This window comes from Anolis sagrei, chromosome 3 (assembly GCF_037176765.1).
Source record: "Anolis sagrei isolate rAnoSag1 chromosome 3, rAnoSag1.mat, whole genome shotgun sequence".
Lineage (NCBI taxonomy): Eukaryota > Metazoa > Chordata > Lepidosauria > Squamata > Dactyloidae > Anolis > Anolis sagrei.
Window position 1 is genome coordinate 226,605,310 of NC_090023.1, and position 14,068 is coordinate 226,619,377.

At 40.0% G+C, this 14,068-nt stretch overlaps 1 protein-coding gene across 1 annotated transcript in view; it reads right to left on the reverse strand.

Moving 5' to 3' along the window:
* Positions 1-14,068, reverse strand: part of ATG4B (autophagy related 4B cysteine peptidase) — a 27,560-nt gene extending 13,492 nt beyond the window's left edge. The window contains exons 1-5 of the mRNA XM_067465938.1: positions 13,958-14,068; positions 2,899-2,997; positions 2,117-2,188; positions 826-924; positions 22-123 (exon numbers count right to left, since the gene is read on the reverse strand). Of these exons, the coding sequence (XP_067322039.1) occupies positions 22-123; positions 826-924; positions 2,117-2,188; positions 2,899-2,997; positions 13,958-13,967 (382 nt within the window). The 5' untranslated portion in view covers positions 13,968-14,068. The remainder of the gene's footprint in view (positions 1-21; positions 124-825; positions 925-2,116; positions 2,189-2,898; positions 2,998-13,957) is intronic.

Here is a 14,068-nt window from a genome sequence, read left to right on the forward strand (position 1 = left end):
TGATGCAAGTAAAAATCTTACCTATTTGGTGAATTGAGTAGTAGCTGTCTTTTTTGTCAATGAAGGCATTAAGGACATTGTAATAGCTGTCTGTTTGTTTCTTCCCTTTCGACCACCTCCAATCTAGAACACCAAAGGAAATGCTTTATATCAATAGTCCCAACTCAGCATATTATTTCTTTTCCTCTTAGTGCTCACAGTTAATTGATGGAAGACTACAAAAGCCAAGGGTTTCAAAATTATGGTTTGCTATCTAAATATACAAAGGAAAAGGGCAAGTCAATACAACCTCAAACTATTCATGAAGACTACTTCACCAGAAAAGAAGTTATATTTTCCAGATATATTTTCTTCCAATGAAGTTTAGGTCATGAAAAACACCTAAAATCTATTTAAGACACACTAACCAAGTGCCTTCTTGCCCTGCTCTCATGTATCACTCTCCATTCCCACTGCAATTTCCAATTAAATATCCACGGCCATCCTTCCAGCTCAACTATCACTGCTGTGTCCTCAGAGAAAAAGAAGAGGTAGAATCTGCTTGAATTAATCCCTTATCATACTGTCATCCCCTTTTCTTACTGATATCTTAGATTGTACGCCCAAGGGCAGGAAATGTTTCTTTTACTTGTAATGTGCTATGTACAGTGGTGGCACAATATTAATAAATAATAATAATAATAATCCAGACTGGAGTATTTTCCGTTGGGCTTACTTAATCACACAACTATTCGCAACTAAAATATTTTTGACAGGCCTCAAACTGTCTGTACAAACAAGTGCATCAAGCTCTTTCACCATTGTTAGGACAGGCATTTGACATACCTCTGCCTAAGTGTCTGCAGATCAAGGCCTGAGCAAAGATCATCTGGCCGCACCTTAACATGCAGCCCCAACCAGTGTCAGAGGTAGGGCCTGTTCCCCCTGTAGACATAATGAAAACAGAGTAAGCCAAGCTTTTAGCACATGTGTCAAAAACAGTTTAAGTCAAAAAGAATACTGCGGTATACCTTGACTAGGATGATGAAAAGGCAAGTAAGAGTTGCAACCATATGCAAATTAATCTCGGATTAAGCCATATTAAACACTTGATCCCATATAAACACATACAGGATTACATTCGCATCACACTGAGCCGGGCTTATGTATTTTTCCAGAAGGAAAAATAAAAGGAATAGAGAATTAAATTAAACATCAGATGTAAGCAAAGTGTAGCCTTGAAGAATTTCCACATCCAGGATTCCTCACCACAAGCTGTGTTGTGCCAGTGATGGGAATGGCTGATGGGAGCGCCAGTGAAATATCCTCTGGAGGCATGCACTTTTCCTATCCGTAATGTACATAAATATATTTATATAATATTTGTAATTAACACAGCCGAGTATGCTGAGAAAATAACTATACATGTTCAAAATGAATTCAGGGGCCACAACAAAAAAACCTTGAATGCTATTTCCAGATATTTAAGCTTACACAATCCAATTCAAACCATATAATCTTGAGCTATAAGACAACAAATGCAAAATTTGAACATTTAGAGTCTTAACTTAGGAAAAGAACACATGTTTATCATGTAAATAACATGTAAACAGAGGGATTTCACTTTCTAGGGAAAAAACCCCTGTTATCAGCATGATCCTTTGACTTCCATGGCTATTTGGAAATTGTGTGCAAGATGGGAGGGGTTATCTTTAAGTTACTCTTGAATCCTGACAGCCCCATTTGTGGGAAAGTAACCATGATGCTTCTCCCACCACACAACTCAAATCACTATCAGTGTCCCCCTCCATATTATTTTCTTTATTTTTAATTCACAAGCTGTTATTCACAAGCTTGGCATCATCCGGTGCAATTATGCTGACATGGGATCTTGGCTTTTGTATTCTGACATTTATGTACTTTCCACTGTTTCCTACTTTCAAAGTATGAACACATTTCTATCTTTTCAAGTCATGCTAAAAATGTAACGTTTCAGAGACCAGAAACAAATGTAAATATATGTTCTTGAATCTAAACAGCTAATCTCAGAAGCATTTTCTGCTCCATACCCTAAATAGCTTTATTAAACCATTCCTATGAAATTCTGGTGACTGGAGACACAGAGATTGCTTCTTACCAATTGCTGGGAAGTTTTTTCTGTATGTGAACCAGAGGCGAGAAGTCACATCCAACAAAATCTCTTCTTTTTCTAAAAGATTAAAAATAACAAGTCACTATCCTCCCATGGAATGGTATTATGTTAAGAAAGCTCTTCACGATTATAGCACTTTGGTACCAAGTCAACTGCAAAGGTTCAATCCAATGGAATCCTGGGATTTGTAGCTCCATGAAATATTTAGAGTTTTCTGCCAGGGAGTTCTGGTGCTTCTCAAATCAAAAGATCCTGGGATTTGATAGGATGCAGCTGTGGCACTTAAAGTGCTATTGACGTCTAAAAAGATGTCAAACGGTACTGTTACTGAATTCAGGTGTTCCCTTAAGCTATAAACCCATTAAAATATCCAGACTTCAGACTACAAGAAACAGCAAACAAACCAAAACTATGATGGCACGTGCTTGGGATAATGCTTTTTAACATTTCAGCTTCTTTTTGACATTCTTGCACAACCTGTAACTTCTACAAATCAGAATCATGTAAAAGAACAGAGGAGGGTATGCTCTCACATTAATTCCAAAAGAATGACTGCTTTCTTGAAAAATAGTCAGCATAGCACAGGGGCATTGTTAAGGAGTGGAACTGAAAAAATAAGCTATTCAAATCAGAACAAGATCAAAACTACATACACGTATCCTGTGTTAAAGCCTACTAACAGAAAGTACCAGACAACAGGGTTCAAGGTGACAAAATGAAGCATTTAGAATACTTTAAAGTATTTCAAATACTTGCAAAATCATTACCTGTTAATACACTGTATTTTCTCCCCAAGATCCAAACTGGTTCTTTGGTCTCTGGAAAGTCTTCATACTCAAACCTGAGTGTATCATATGTGAGAGTAGCTGTTCAAAACACAATATACAAAATGTAGTCAGACACTTTTTAGCATTTGTTCTGTTCACACAGAATGTGACCCCCCCCCCATGCATTCAGTTAATAACCTCTTACACGAGAACTTAATAACAAAACAACAACTTTTTTTTTTTTTGCAGAAGATGCATTATTTTGGCTCTCTGTTCAGCTTTGGGCACTTCATTTTAAGGAGATAGACAAGGTGGAGCAGGTTTGAAGAAGGGCAACAAGGATGGCAAGAGTTACAGAGAACAAAACATATGAGGAAATGTTGAAGGATACAGGCATATTCACCTTGGCGAAGAGGTGACATGATCACCATTTTAAAATACCTCAAGGTTTGTCACAGAGAAAAGGAGACAAGTACGGTATGTTCTCTGGTGCCCCAGAGAGTAGGACCAAGTGTAATGGTCTGAAGTTACAGGAGAGTAGATTTGGCTGGGCATTAGGAGAAACTTCTTGAAAGTAAGAGTAGCTTGATAATGGACTCAAATGCCTCAAGAGATGGTGGGTTCTCCTTCTCTGAAAACTTTCAAAAAGAGGTTGGACAGCTACCTGCAGATCATGGTTTAGCTTGAGATTTTGCACTGAGCAGATGGTTGGCCCATGAAGCAGCTTTCAACTCACCTTTATGATTCTATGACTATGTATTGGGACACAATGGTTTCATGGTGTTACTATTCCATTCAGCATTTAATTTCTGGTCCCTCTCTTGTAAAGTGGATTTACTCAAAGCACATGGCAACAACATGAACAGCTGCAGAAAGCATCATTTTGTTCAAGGAGCAGATGTTTTTTAGAAATCCTCTATAGGGACCAACTCACAAAGAGACACAAGACTTAAACATACTGCCGAGTTTAGCTAGCTTTGAGGGTGATGGAAAGCTGCCAACAAGTAGCATACAAAGAAAATGCCTCCATGGAGCTTCTGGTTCTATTCTGTCCTTAAGGTCAGCCACACACTGCTAAACAACATCAAACGGATTGCTCTAAATTGAGCTGGATCTTCGGTTCACTGCCTGCCAAATTAAGCACCCTCCTGGACTTCAGCCACTTTCTGTTTGTATCCAGACCATGGTTTTTCACTGTATGCTTTCAAGTGGAATCTACTGGTGTTCAACCAGTGGGTCACACCAAGGTCAACCTTGTATTTTTGTTTGTTTGTTTACCCAAAGGAGACCAGGATAAAATGCTGAGAGTGATGGAATAAGTGGAGAAATGTAGACAGCAGGGAAAACAGGACAGGGATTCCTGTTGTAAAAAATGGAGTTCACATTTATAGACCCAGGTTAATAGTAGTTGTTGTTCATTCGTTCAGTCGTCTCCGACTCTTCGTGACCTCATGGACCAGCCTACGCCAGAGCTCCCTGTCGGCCGTTACCACCCCCAGCTCCCTCAAGGTCAGTCCAGTCACTTCAAGGATGCCATCCATCCATCTTGCCCTTGGTCGGCCCCTCTTCCTTTTGCCTTCCACTTTCCCCAGCATAATTGTCTTCTCTAGGCTTTCCTGTCTCCTCATGATGTGGCCAAAGTACTTCAACTTTGTCTCTAGTATCTTTCCCTCCAGTGAGCAGTCGGGCTTTATTTCCTGGAGGATGGACTGGTTGGATCTTCTCGCAGTCCAAGGCACTCTCAGCACTTTCCTCCAACACCACAGCTCAAAAGCATCGATCTTCCTTCGCTCAGCCTTCCCTATGGTCCAGCTCTCACATCCGTAGGTTACTACAGGGAATACCATGGCTTTGACTAGGCGGATCTTTGTTGCCAGTCTGATGTCTCTACTCTTCACTATTTTATCGAGACTGGACATTGCTCTCCTCCCAAGAAGTAAGCGTCTTCTGATTTCCTGGCTACAGTCTGCATCTGCAGTAATCTTTGCACCTAGAAATACAAAGTCTGTCACGGCCTCCACGGTTTCTCCCTCTATTTTCCAGTTGTCAATCATTCTTGTTGCCATAATCTTGGTTTTTTTGACGTTTAGCTGCAACCCGGCTTTTGCGCTTTCTTCTTTCACCTTGATTAGAAGGCTCCTCAGCTCCTCCTTGCTTTCGGCCATCAGAGTGGTGTCATCTGCATATCTGAGGTTGTTAATGTTTCTTCCAGCAATTTTCACCCCAGCTTTGCATTCATCCAGCCCCGCACATCGCATGATGTGTTCTGCATACAAGTTAAAAAGGTTGGGTGAGAGTATGCAGCCTTGCCGTACGCCTTTCCCAATCTTGAACCAGTCTGTTGTTCCGTGGTCAGTTCTGACTGTTGCTACTTGGTCCTTGTACAGATTCCTCAGGAGAGAGAAAAGGTGGCTTGGTATGCCCATCCCACCAAGAACTTGCCACAATTTATTATGATCCACACAGTCAAAGGCTTTAGAATAGTCAATGAAGCAGAAGTAGATGTTTTTCTGAAACTCCCTGCCTTTCTCCATTATCCAGCGGATATTGGCAATCTGGTCTCTCGTTCCTCTGCCTTTTCTAAACCCAGCTTGAACATCTGGCAACTCTCGCTCCATGTATTGCTGGAGTCTTCCTTGCAGGATCTTGAGCATTACCTTACTGGCATGAGAAATAAGGGCCACTGTACGGAAGTTTGAGCAGTCTTTCGCATTTCCCTTTTTTGGTATGGGGATATAAGTTGATTTTTTCCAGTCTGATGGCCATTCTTGTGTTTTCCATATTTGCTGGCAAATGGCATGCATCACCTTGACAACATCATCTTTTAAGATTTTAAACAGTTCAGCTGGGATCCCATCATCTCCTGCTGCCTTGTTGTTAGCAATGCTTCTTAAGGCCCATTCAGCCTCACTCCTCAGGATGTCTGGTTCTAATTCATTCACCACACCGTCAAAGCTATCCTCGATATTGTTATCCTTCCTATACAGATCTTCTGTATAGTCTCGCCACCTTCTCTTGATCTCTTCAGCTTCTGTTAGGTCCCTGCCATCTTTGTTTCTTATCATACCAATTTTTGCCTGAAATTTACCTCCAATGTTTCTAATTTTCTGGAAGAGGTCTCTTGTCCCTCCTATTCTGTTGTCTTCTTCCACTTCCATGCATTGCTTAATAGTAGGTTAATAGTAGACAAGATGACAAAAAAGGCTGAAGACTATAACTTCCATGAATTAGAAAATAGACGTAAATATGCAGTTTTGAACTCTTCCACATCTCTCTCCCCCATCTCTTTGGGGATTCAAGCCACAAGGAAAGCTAGCACTAAATGAAAATTGCTTTTAATTGCAGAGTACAGACATAGTCTGGATCCATGTATTTGGAAATATAAGTGCAATGGAAGAGTCATTCACATGGAATTCAAATTAATCCCGACCTCTGCAACATTTCTCAAGTATCTTCTGCTCCCTTTCCAGGGGATCATCAATGTGCCCACTTTAAAGTCAACATGGACACAAAGAACAAAATAACAGTAACCCTTGCTATTCCCATCTTTGTTGCTGTGAAATAATCAAATGCTTATACGTCTCCCAAGAGCAAATTTCCCCAACAGAACCATTTTTCTCAGCACATTGACAGGTCCAGCTGTTTTGGTACCTAGCAAACTTCACTATGTTAGCTCACACATTTTCCTGACTTACAATATATTGTCACTTGACATAAAGCCATTAGACAAGTATCTCTTGCTAGGGATCCACTCTCTGCCTAAATCTCACAGGTCTGGGCATGTCAGGAAAAGCAGTGGAAAACTTAACGAGAACATTAACTGTGTGGAATGTAACTTTACAACTTGATACACAGGCTAGGAAGCAACCATCAGGACTCCAAAAATCATGTCTTGCATTATTTTTACTTCATTCCCAATATATTACAGCCCTGCTTTTTAAAAATATTGCCAAGCAGTCCCTACTTGTATAGACAAATGAATCACAAGAAGAAATTCTAGACAACGTATGTAACCTCCTATTATGAGTCTAAACAAGTTAAGATTAAATTAGGGTTGGGAGTAAACTTATACCTTAACATTATATCCTTCTTTCTTTAGCATCTTACATGCAAACTAAAATCAATAGATCTCCAGATCACACATCCAGTTCAAATTTCACATGCTCTGTAACCTTGTCTTCGAGGGCATCACACCTTGTGGGTTGTGTGATTCAAACTCGCATTCAATGTGACAGGCTCTGAGGAAAGATTGCTGAGTCCTTCACAGTAGAGCTACAAATACACACAAGTAAATTAGAAACATGGGGTCAGAACCATTTGTCCCCAGTGAAATTCCTTGGGCATGCCACATCTCATACATCATGTTTCACCATACAAGTTGCATTGCAAAACACCAAGGTAAACATGGAAACTAGATAGACCCTCCCTTAAGAGAAATGATGGCTAAAACACACTTAGAAGATGACTGAGAACCACTCCTGCTGTGATGCTGAACTGCAATCCCAGCAAACATAGCCATTGGTTTAGGGATCATGTGAGAAGCCCCTGAAAACAGCCAAGGGGACCAATTGCTCATCTCTGCATTAGAGAAAGCAAAGGGATGGTTGCATTCAGTGTTAGACCACTGCTTCTTAAACTGTGGGTCCCAACCCCAAATAGGGTCCTCTTAACTCTATTTTTCCTGAACATCTGCTAGTGGCTATTTCAGACATTTACACAAATCTCTTGTGCAGTGTTTACAGTGGGCTCTACAAAAGATGCTTCAGATGTATTTCAGAAAAAAGAAAAATCAAGTTTTTAGCAAGCCCTGCAATGCTAATTTGTTATCAGTAAATGTTTTATTTTTATACCTAATGCATATGCCTGCAGTTATGTAATTTTTTCTGAGGAGGAAAGGAGTCCAAAGCGGAAAAGTTTAAAAAGCAATGTGTTAGAGTAATCCAGGTTACCTGCAATTTCATTTTGAAAGACGCCAATAAACTTTCTAAACTGTATGCTAATGTTTCAGTTGCCTGAAAATAACAATACTTTGTGTGTTGAGGAAAGCAGTCTTTGAGTCATCCTGATTTCTGAAAATATTTTAATTTATTTCATGTAATTCTACCAATGATCAGAACTTTCTAAGTACATGTTTTGTTATGCATAGCCTTCCACCTTTTCTCATGTCTTGAGACATTTTCAGCTACGGACACTGCTTACGCACTTTAGGTCCTGGAACAAATGATCATTCAGTTTGCAAATGAAGCAATGAAGTTAAGGTAGCTACTTATGCAAACAAAGTTTCTCAAGGAAGGGGGAGTATGGTATACACTGCTGTTAAACAGTGCTTTTAAGAACCATCAGCTTCCTCTTATCACAGATAACAAGGATATCATTTAGCTACATACTGTCTTTGTGTTTAACATACATAGAAGCAGAGTTTAGCTAGATGTCCTGCCATTTCTTTCTTCCTAAAGAGGATACCATAGAAAACAACCAAAGTAAGATGACCTGATGTCTTGATCTGATGCTAAATGTTGTTGTTGTTTATTTGTTCAATTGTTTCCGATTCTTTGTGACCTCATGGACCAGCCCACGCCAGAACTCCCTGTCAGCTGTGGCCACTCCCAGCTCCTTCAAAGTCAAGCCAGTCACTTCAAGGATACCTTCCATCCATCGTGGCCTTGGTCGGCCCCTCTTCCCTTTTCCTTCCACTTTCCCCAGCATCATTATTTTCTCCAAGCTTTCCTGTCTTCTCATGATGTGGCCAAAGTACTTCATCTTTGCCTCTAATATCCTTCCCTCCAGTGAGCAGTTGGGCATCATTTTCTGCAGTATGGACTGGTTGGATCTTATTGCGGCACTCTCAGAATTTTCCTTCACTGTTCAAAAGTATCTATCTTCCTTAGCTCAGCCTTCCTTTTGGTTCAGCTCTTACATCCATAGGTTACTATAGGCAATACCATTGCTTGACATATTCAGATCTTCATTGCCAGTGTGATGTCTCTACTCTTCACTATTTTATCGAGATTGATCATTGCTCTTCTCCTGGCTGCAGTCTGTGTCTGCAGTAATCTTCACTCCTAGAAATACAAAGTCTGTCACTGCCTCCAAGTTTTCTATTTGCCAGTTATCAATCAGTCTTGTTGACATAATCTTGGTTTTGTGGTGTTTAGCTGCAACCAAGCTTTTGAACTTTCTTCTTTCACCTTAGTTATAAGGCTCCTCAGCTCCTCCTCACTTTCAGCCATCAAAGTGGTATCATCTACATATCTAAGGTTATTAATGTTTCTTCCAGCAATTTTAACACATGATTTTAAACCAAGATATTTTAATGCTAAATATCTAGATTTCAAATCATTTGTTACATGCCTTTAAGCTATCTCCAACCAACACCACCACTGTCACCAAGTTTTCTTGGCAAGATTTCTTCAGAGGATGTTTGCCATTGTTTTCCTCAGAGGCTGCAAGAGACTGACGTGTCCAAGATCACCCAGTGGGTCTCCATGGCTGCACAAGGATTCAACCCCTGGTCTCCCAGAAATCCTGGTCCAATGCTCAAACCCTTACACCACACCATCAAAGCCAACCCTGCCTTATAGAAGTTAGCCTTGTATACATTGTGGTGATTGTGGCTGTGCTGTTGTTGTTGTTGCTGCTGCTGCTCTTACATATTCAACATGTTAGCACTATGAAGGAGAGCTCAAAAAGACAATGCCACTAACAGCACTCCTGAGGTTTTGCAAACTCAATAACTTCACTTCTTTGATCCAGACAATCCATGGTCTTCATATTTTCCTCTGCCTTCAACATTAACATATTTCCAATAAATCTTCTTGTCTCATCCCTTGCCCAAAATACAAAAATTCGGCTTCATTTTCTCATTATTTGCCCAAAATAGAATAACCTTTGTTTAGTTATTTTGGCTGAGAATTCAATCTTGCTTTGTGCTTTGACCCATTTATTCATTTCTGAGGATCCATGGTATCAGTATAATTCCAGGTTTCTCCTTTCTTTTTTTCCTGTCAGCATTCCTCCCTGTCAGCTTTCATAGGCACACAAAGAAATCAGAAATATTATGACATGAATGATCTTGACTTTAGTATTCAATGATATAATTTTACACTTCAAGATCTTTTATAGTTTCTTCATAACTCTCCTTTAAAGTCTCAGTCTTCTTTTTTCTTGACTACAGTATTCATTTTGATTAATTATTAGGCCAAAATATAGAAATAACACAGCTTTATTCTGTTCCCAGTCTATTGTTATGCCCATTAAAAGTCATATGGCAATAAATGCTCTACAATAAAATATATCAACCACTGAGACAATGCTGTGAAGCAGAGAGTGCTCAGGTGGCCTCAGGAATTATAGATACACAGTTCAAATTATTATCTTAAAATGGCATTATGAAGCATCCAGTTTCCTTTCTTACTTGATTAAGACATCTGAAATTCCCCATTGCAGGGTTATAGAGTCAGAAACTAATTATTTTGTTTTCTCTGTGGCTGTTTTGGAACAAGAAACATCGAACTATCTTAGTTCAACAACTGTAAAGTACAACGGGAAGAGCTGCCACATCGACACAATAAGGATGAACAATAAGAATTGCCATTGCACTGCTACACATGGCAGATCATTAAGATACCACCGGCAAATCAATAAAAATAAATCATTTGTTCTTGTTCTACCTCTTTTTAAAAACTTAAAGTCTTTTAGTAACATAACAATTTTAATCATAGTCAATTATCACAGCAAGACACACCATTAGTGTTTCTGTAGGGACAAATCCAGCAAACAAAGCAACCCCTATTGCTGTCCCATCATTTCATTTCTTTTAACAACAGACAACTCATCCTTAGCAACCGATGTTAAATGGAGCATTCATCATAATGCTAGTCTCAAGAGAACTGTATGTTATGGCAATACACTGCAGATATATCCATAGTATAAGTGTTGTAAAATAAGATTAGACCGAAATCAGAAGGATTGCAAACAAACACAAAAAAACCATATTGTTAAATGCTCTTTAAAATGTCAACAAAAAGCTGAAGAGAGCAAAAAGGTGCTGAAAACAACCTTCTACAAACATTGCAAAAGTCAGAAACATTGGGCATCAACAACTGATTTAGTATTTCAAGAGACAAGATGTTAGCCCATTGGTATGGTTTGTTGTTATTTTCACAAAATTACAGAATAGCCTGCATAGCACCAAGTGGACTTAGTTAGATCAGACCATGGTTTGAGGAAAGGAGGATTTAAAATCTCTGTCCAAGCTGCTTCTTAAACGCAACTGATTGCCAAAGATATGCATAGTATTATTAATGACCTTTCAAAAGGCAATGAAATCTTGGTTTAGTGAAGATATTTTGTCTTAAATCCAACTGGTAATTCAGCACTTGTGTAAATCTAATTGATTTAAGTGCGTTTATTCTTTGTTGTTTTGTGCCTTCGTGTTGTTTCCAATTATAGCAACTGTACAATTTACTGTAGCCATTACTGAGCAGCCACATATGTTGGACCATGACTGGTTCAATTGGCTTACTACACCATACTACTAAAAAAATTAAGAAAACTCTTTCAATTTTGTCAAATGAAAACAAGCCATTAGTTATCTGTGACACAGCTTGGTTCTTTTGGTAATAGTTTGGTTTTGTACAGAATTACTACTAAACAGCACAGTCCCATAATTGTGCATTTCTAATGCTTGTAATCTTGTATAGAAAAGTAAACAGCTTCAGGCGGAAGAATACAATGTATTTCTTCACCTGGTGAGCAAAAGCAGTGATAAAGAACAAGGATATTATCCTGTTCTTAACATTATGCCTGATCATTTTATAGGGACTTTTCTGTATTGCGTGTGGCTGCATTGAGCATTGAGACTGTAGAATTAATTCAGCTTGATATTTTAACTGCCATGGCCCAAAGCTATGGAGTCATCAGAGTTGCAGTTTTACAAGGTCTTTAGCTTTCTTTGCCAAAGAACTGCAATGAGGAAAACTGAAACTCATAGGATCCAACAGCATTCATCCATGGAAGTTAAAGCAGTGTCAAACTGCATTAATTCTACAGTGTAGATGAACCCACTGGTACTTTTGACAGGTAAGATACAGCCGGTGTTCCATATCTACGGGTTCATCCATTCACAGCTTGAAAATATTCCTCTCTCACCCCATCCCATCCAAAAACCCAAAACAAACTTTGAATTTGCTATTTTATAAAATAGATAGATAGATAGATAGATAGATATATGCCACGGTGTATATATAGGACTTGAACACCCATTGATTTTGCTATTCAAAGGGAGTCTCTGAACCAAACCCCAGTGGATGAACACCCTATATACATATTTACACACACAAGAAAATCCCATATATAAACTAACTCTTCTATAAGTATAGGTGTGCGTGCGTGCGTGTGTGTGTGTATATATATATACATACACACACACACACAAGCTGTACCCGCCACACATTGCTGTGACCAACCTTCCCTCCCTCTTTCTCTCCTTCCTTCCTTTTTTTCTTTCCGTCTCTCCTTCCTTCCTTCTCTACCTCTTTCCTTCCTTCCCCTCCCTCTATCTTTCCCTTTTTCTTTCTCTCTTTTCTTCCTTCTCTAACTATTCTTGGATTGCAACTCCCAGCAATCCTCCTGATCTGTCTACCTATCTGTCTTATCTGTCTGGAGGATTGCTGGGAGTTGCAGTGCAGGAATAGGAAATTGGAAATATGCACTGTATTGCCATTTAGTTGGGGGTTGTTTTTTTTTAAGTCCTTTCCGCTGCTTTTTGGGGGAGGTTTATGAGTGAAGATCACTCATTGGTCTGTTAAGGATATAGTGTGCAAATTTTGTGTCAATTCGTCCAGTGGTTTTTCAGTTATGTTAATCCCACAAACTAACATTTCATATATGTGTGTGTGTCCTACACCAAAGTTGGTTTATATGTGTTTGTGTGTATACACACCACACACCATATATATACCAAATATATGGTGTGTGTATATTTGTGTGTATACATATATGTGTATGATTTTCATATATATATACACACACACCATATATGGCACATATAAACTATATATCTATATCTATCCATCTATCTATCTATATTTCCCAGATCTAGACAAACTTTGGTCCTCCGGTGTTTTGAACTTCAACCCCCACAATTCCTAACAGCTGGTAGGTTTGCCCAGGACTGCTCTATCCCATATATTAACCAACTGTTTCATAGGACACCCACATATTTCCACTTCCAAAGCCTGAAAAAGAAACTTCCAAGAGTGTCCTCTGTTACTTCCATCCTTATGAACTTTATGCAACTCATCTGACTCACAAGGCAAGAGTTCAGGAAGGCAAGAGTTCAGGAAGGCAAGTCATGATGAGGAATCAACAGCAGTTTCGCTTAAGCGGTATACTGTTTTGTGAGGCAAGAGAGTGGCAAGAACGTGTGCATCCACACTGCAGAACTAATGCAGTTTGGCACCACTTGAACTGCCTTGGCTGAATGGTGTGAGGTCCTGGGAGTTGCAGTTGGCCACACTCTTTGGCAGAGAAAGAGCTACAACTGACAGGACCTCATTGCTTTGAGTCAGGCCTATTAAAGTGATGCCAAATTGTTTCCATTCTATAGCAGGCATGGGCAAACTTGGGCCTTCCTCCAGGTATTTTGGACTTCAACTCCCATCATTCCTAACAGCCTCAGGCCCCTTCCTTTTCCCCCTTAAGCGGCTGAGGGGGAAAAGGAAGGGGCCTGAGGCTGTTAGGAATGATGGGAGTTGAAGTCCAAAACACCTGGAGGAAGGCCCAAGTTTGCCCAAGTCTGTTCTACATTATAGACACGCCTTAAGTCAACACAGACAGACAGAAACATGAAAGGAGGCCAGGGAATGAGAGAGAGAGGGCCACTCTCTTGGCCCAAATGTTTCCTTTTGGCTCTACTGTCTGGAGACACACAGACTTCTCAGCAGCCTGAGCCTCTCCTGAAAGCAACACCCCGTCACTCCCTCCCTCCCTCCTTCCTTCCTCCAGCCCAACCCGAAGGAGACCCACCTGTGCCCCCCTCCCTCTACCTCAGCCTCACCTGCGTCCATCCTGCCCCCGACTCAGGCTTCAGGGACGGCCACAGCTCTCTCTCTCTCTTCCCCTCTCCTCATAGACACTCTAGCCCACTGGCATCGACAGCACCGCTCTT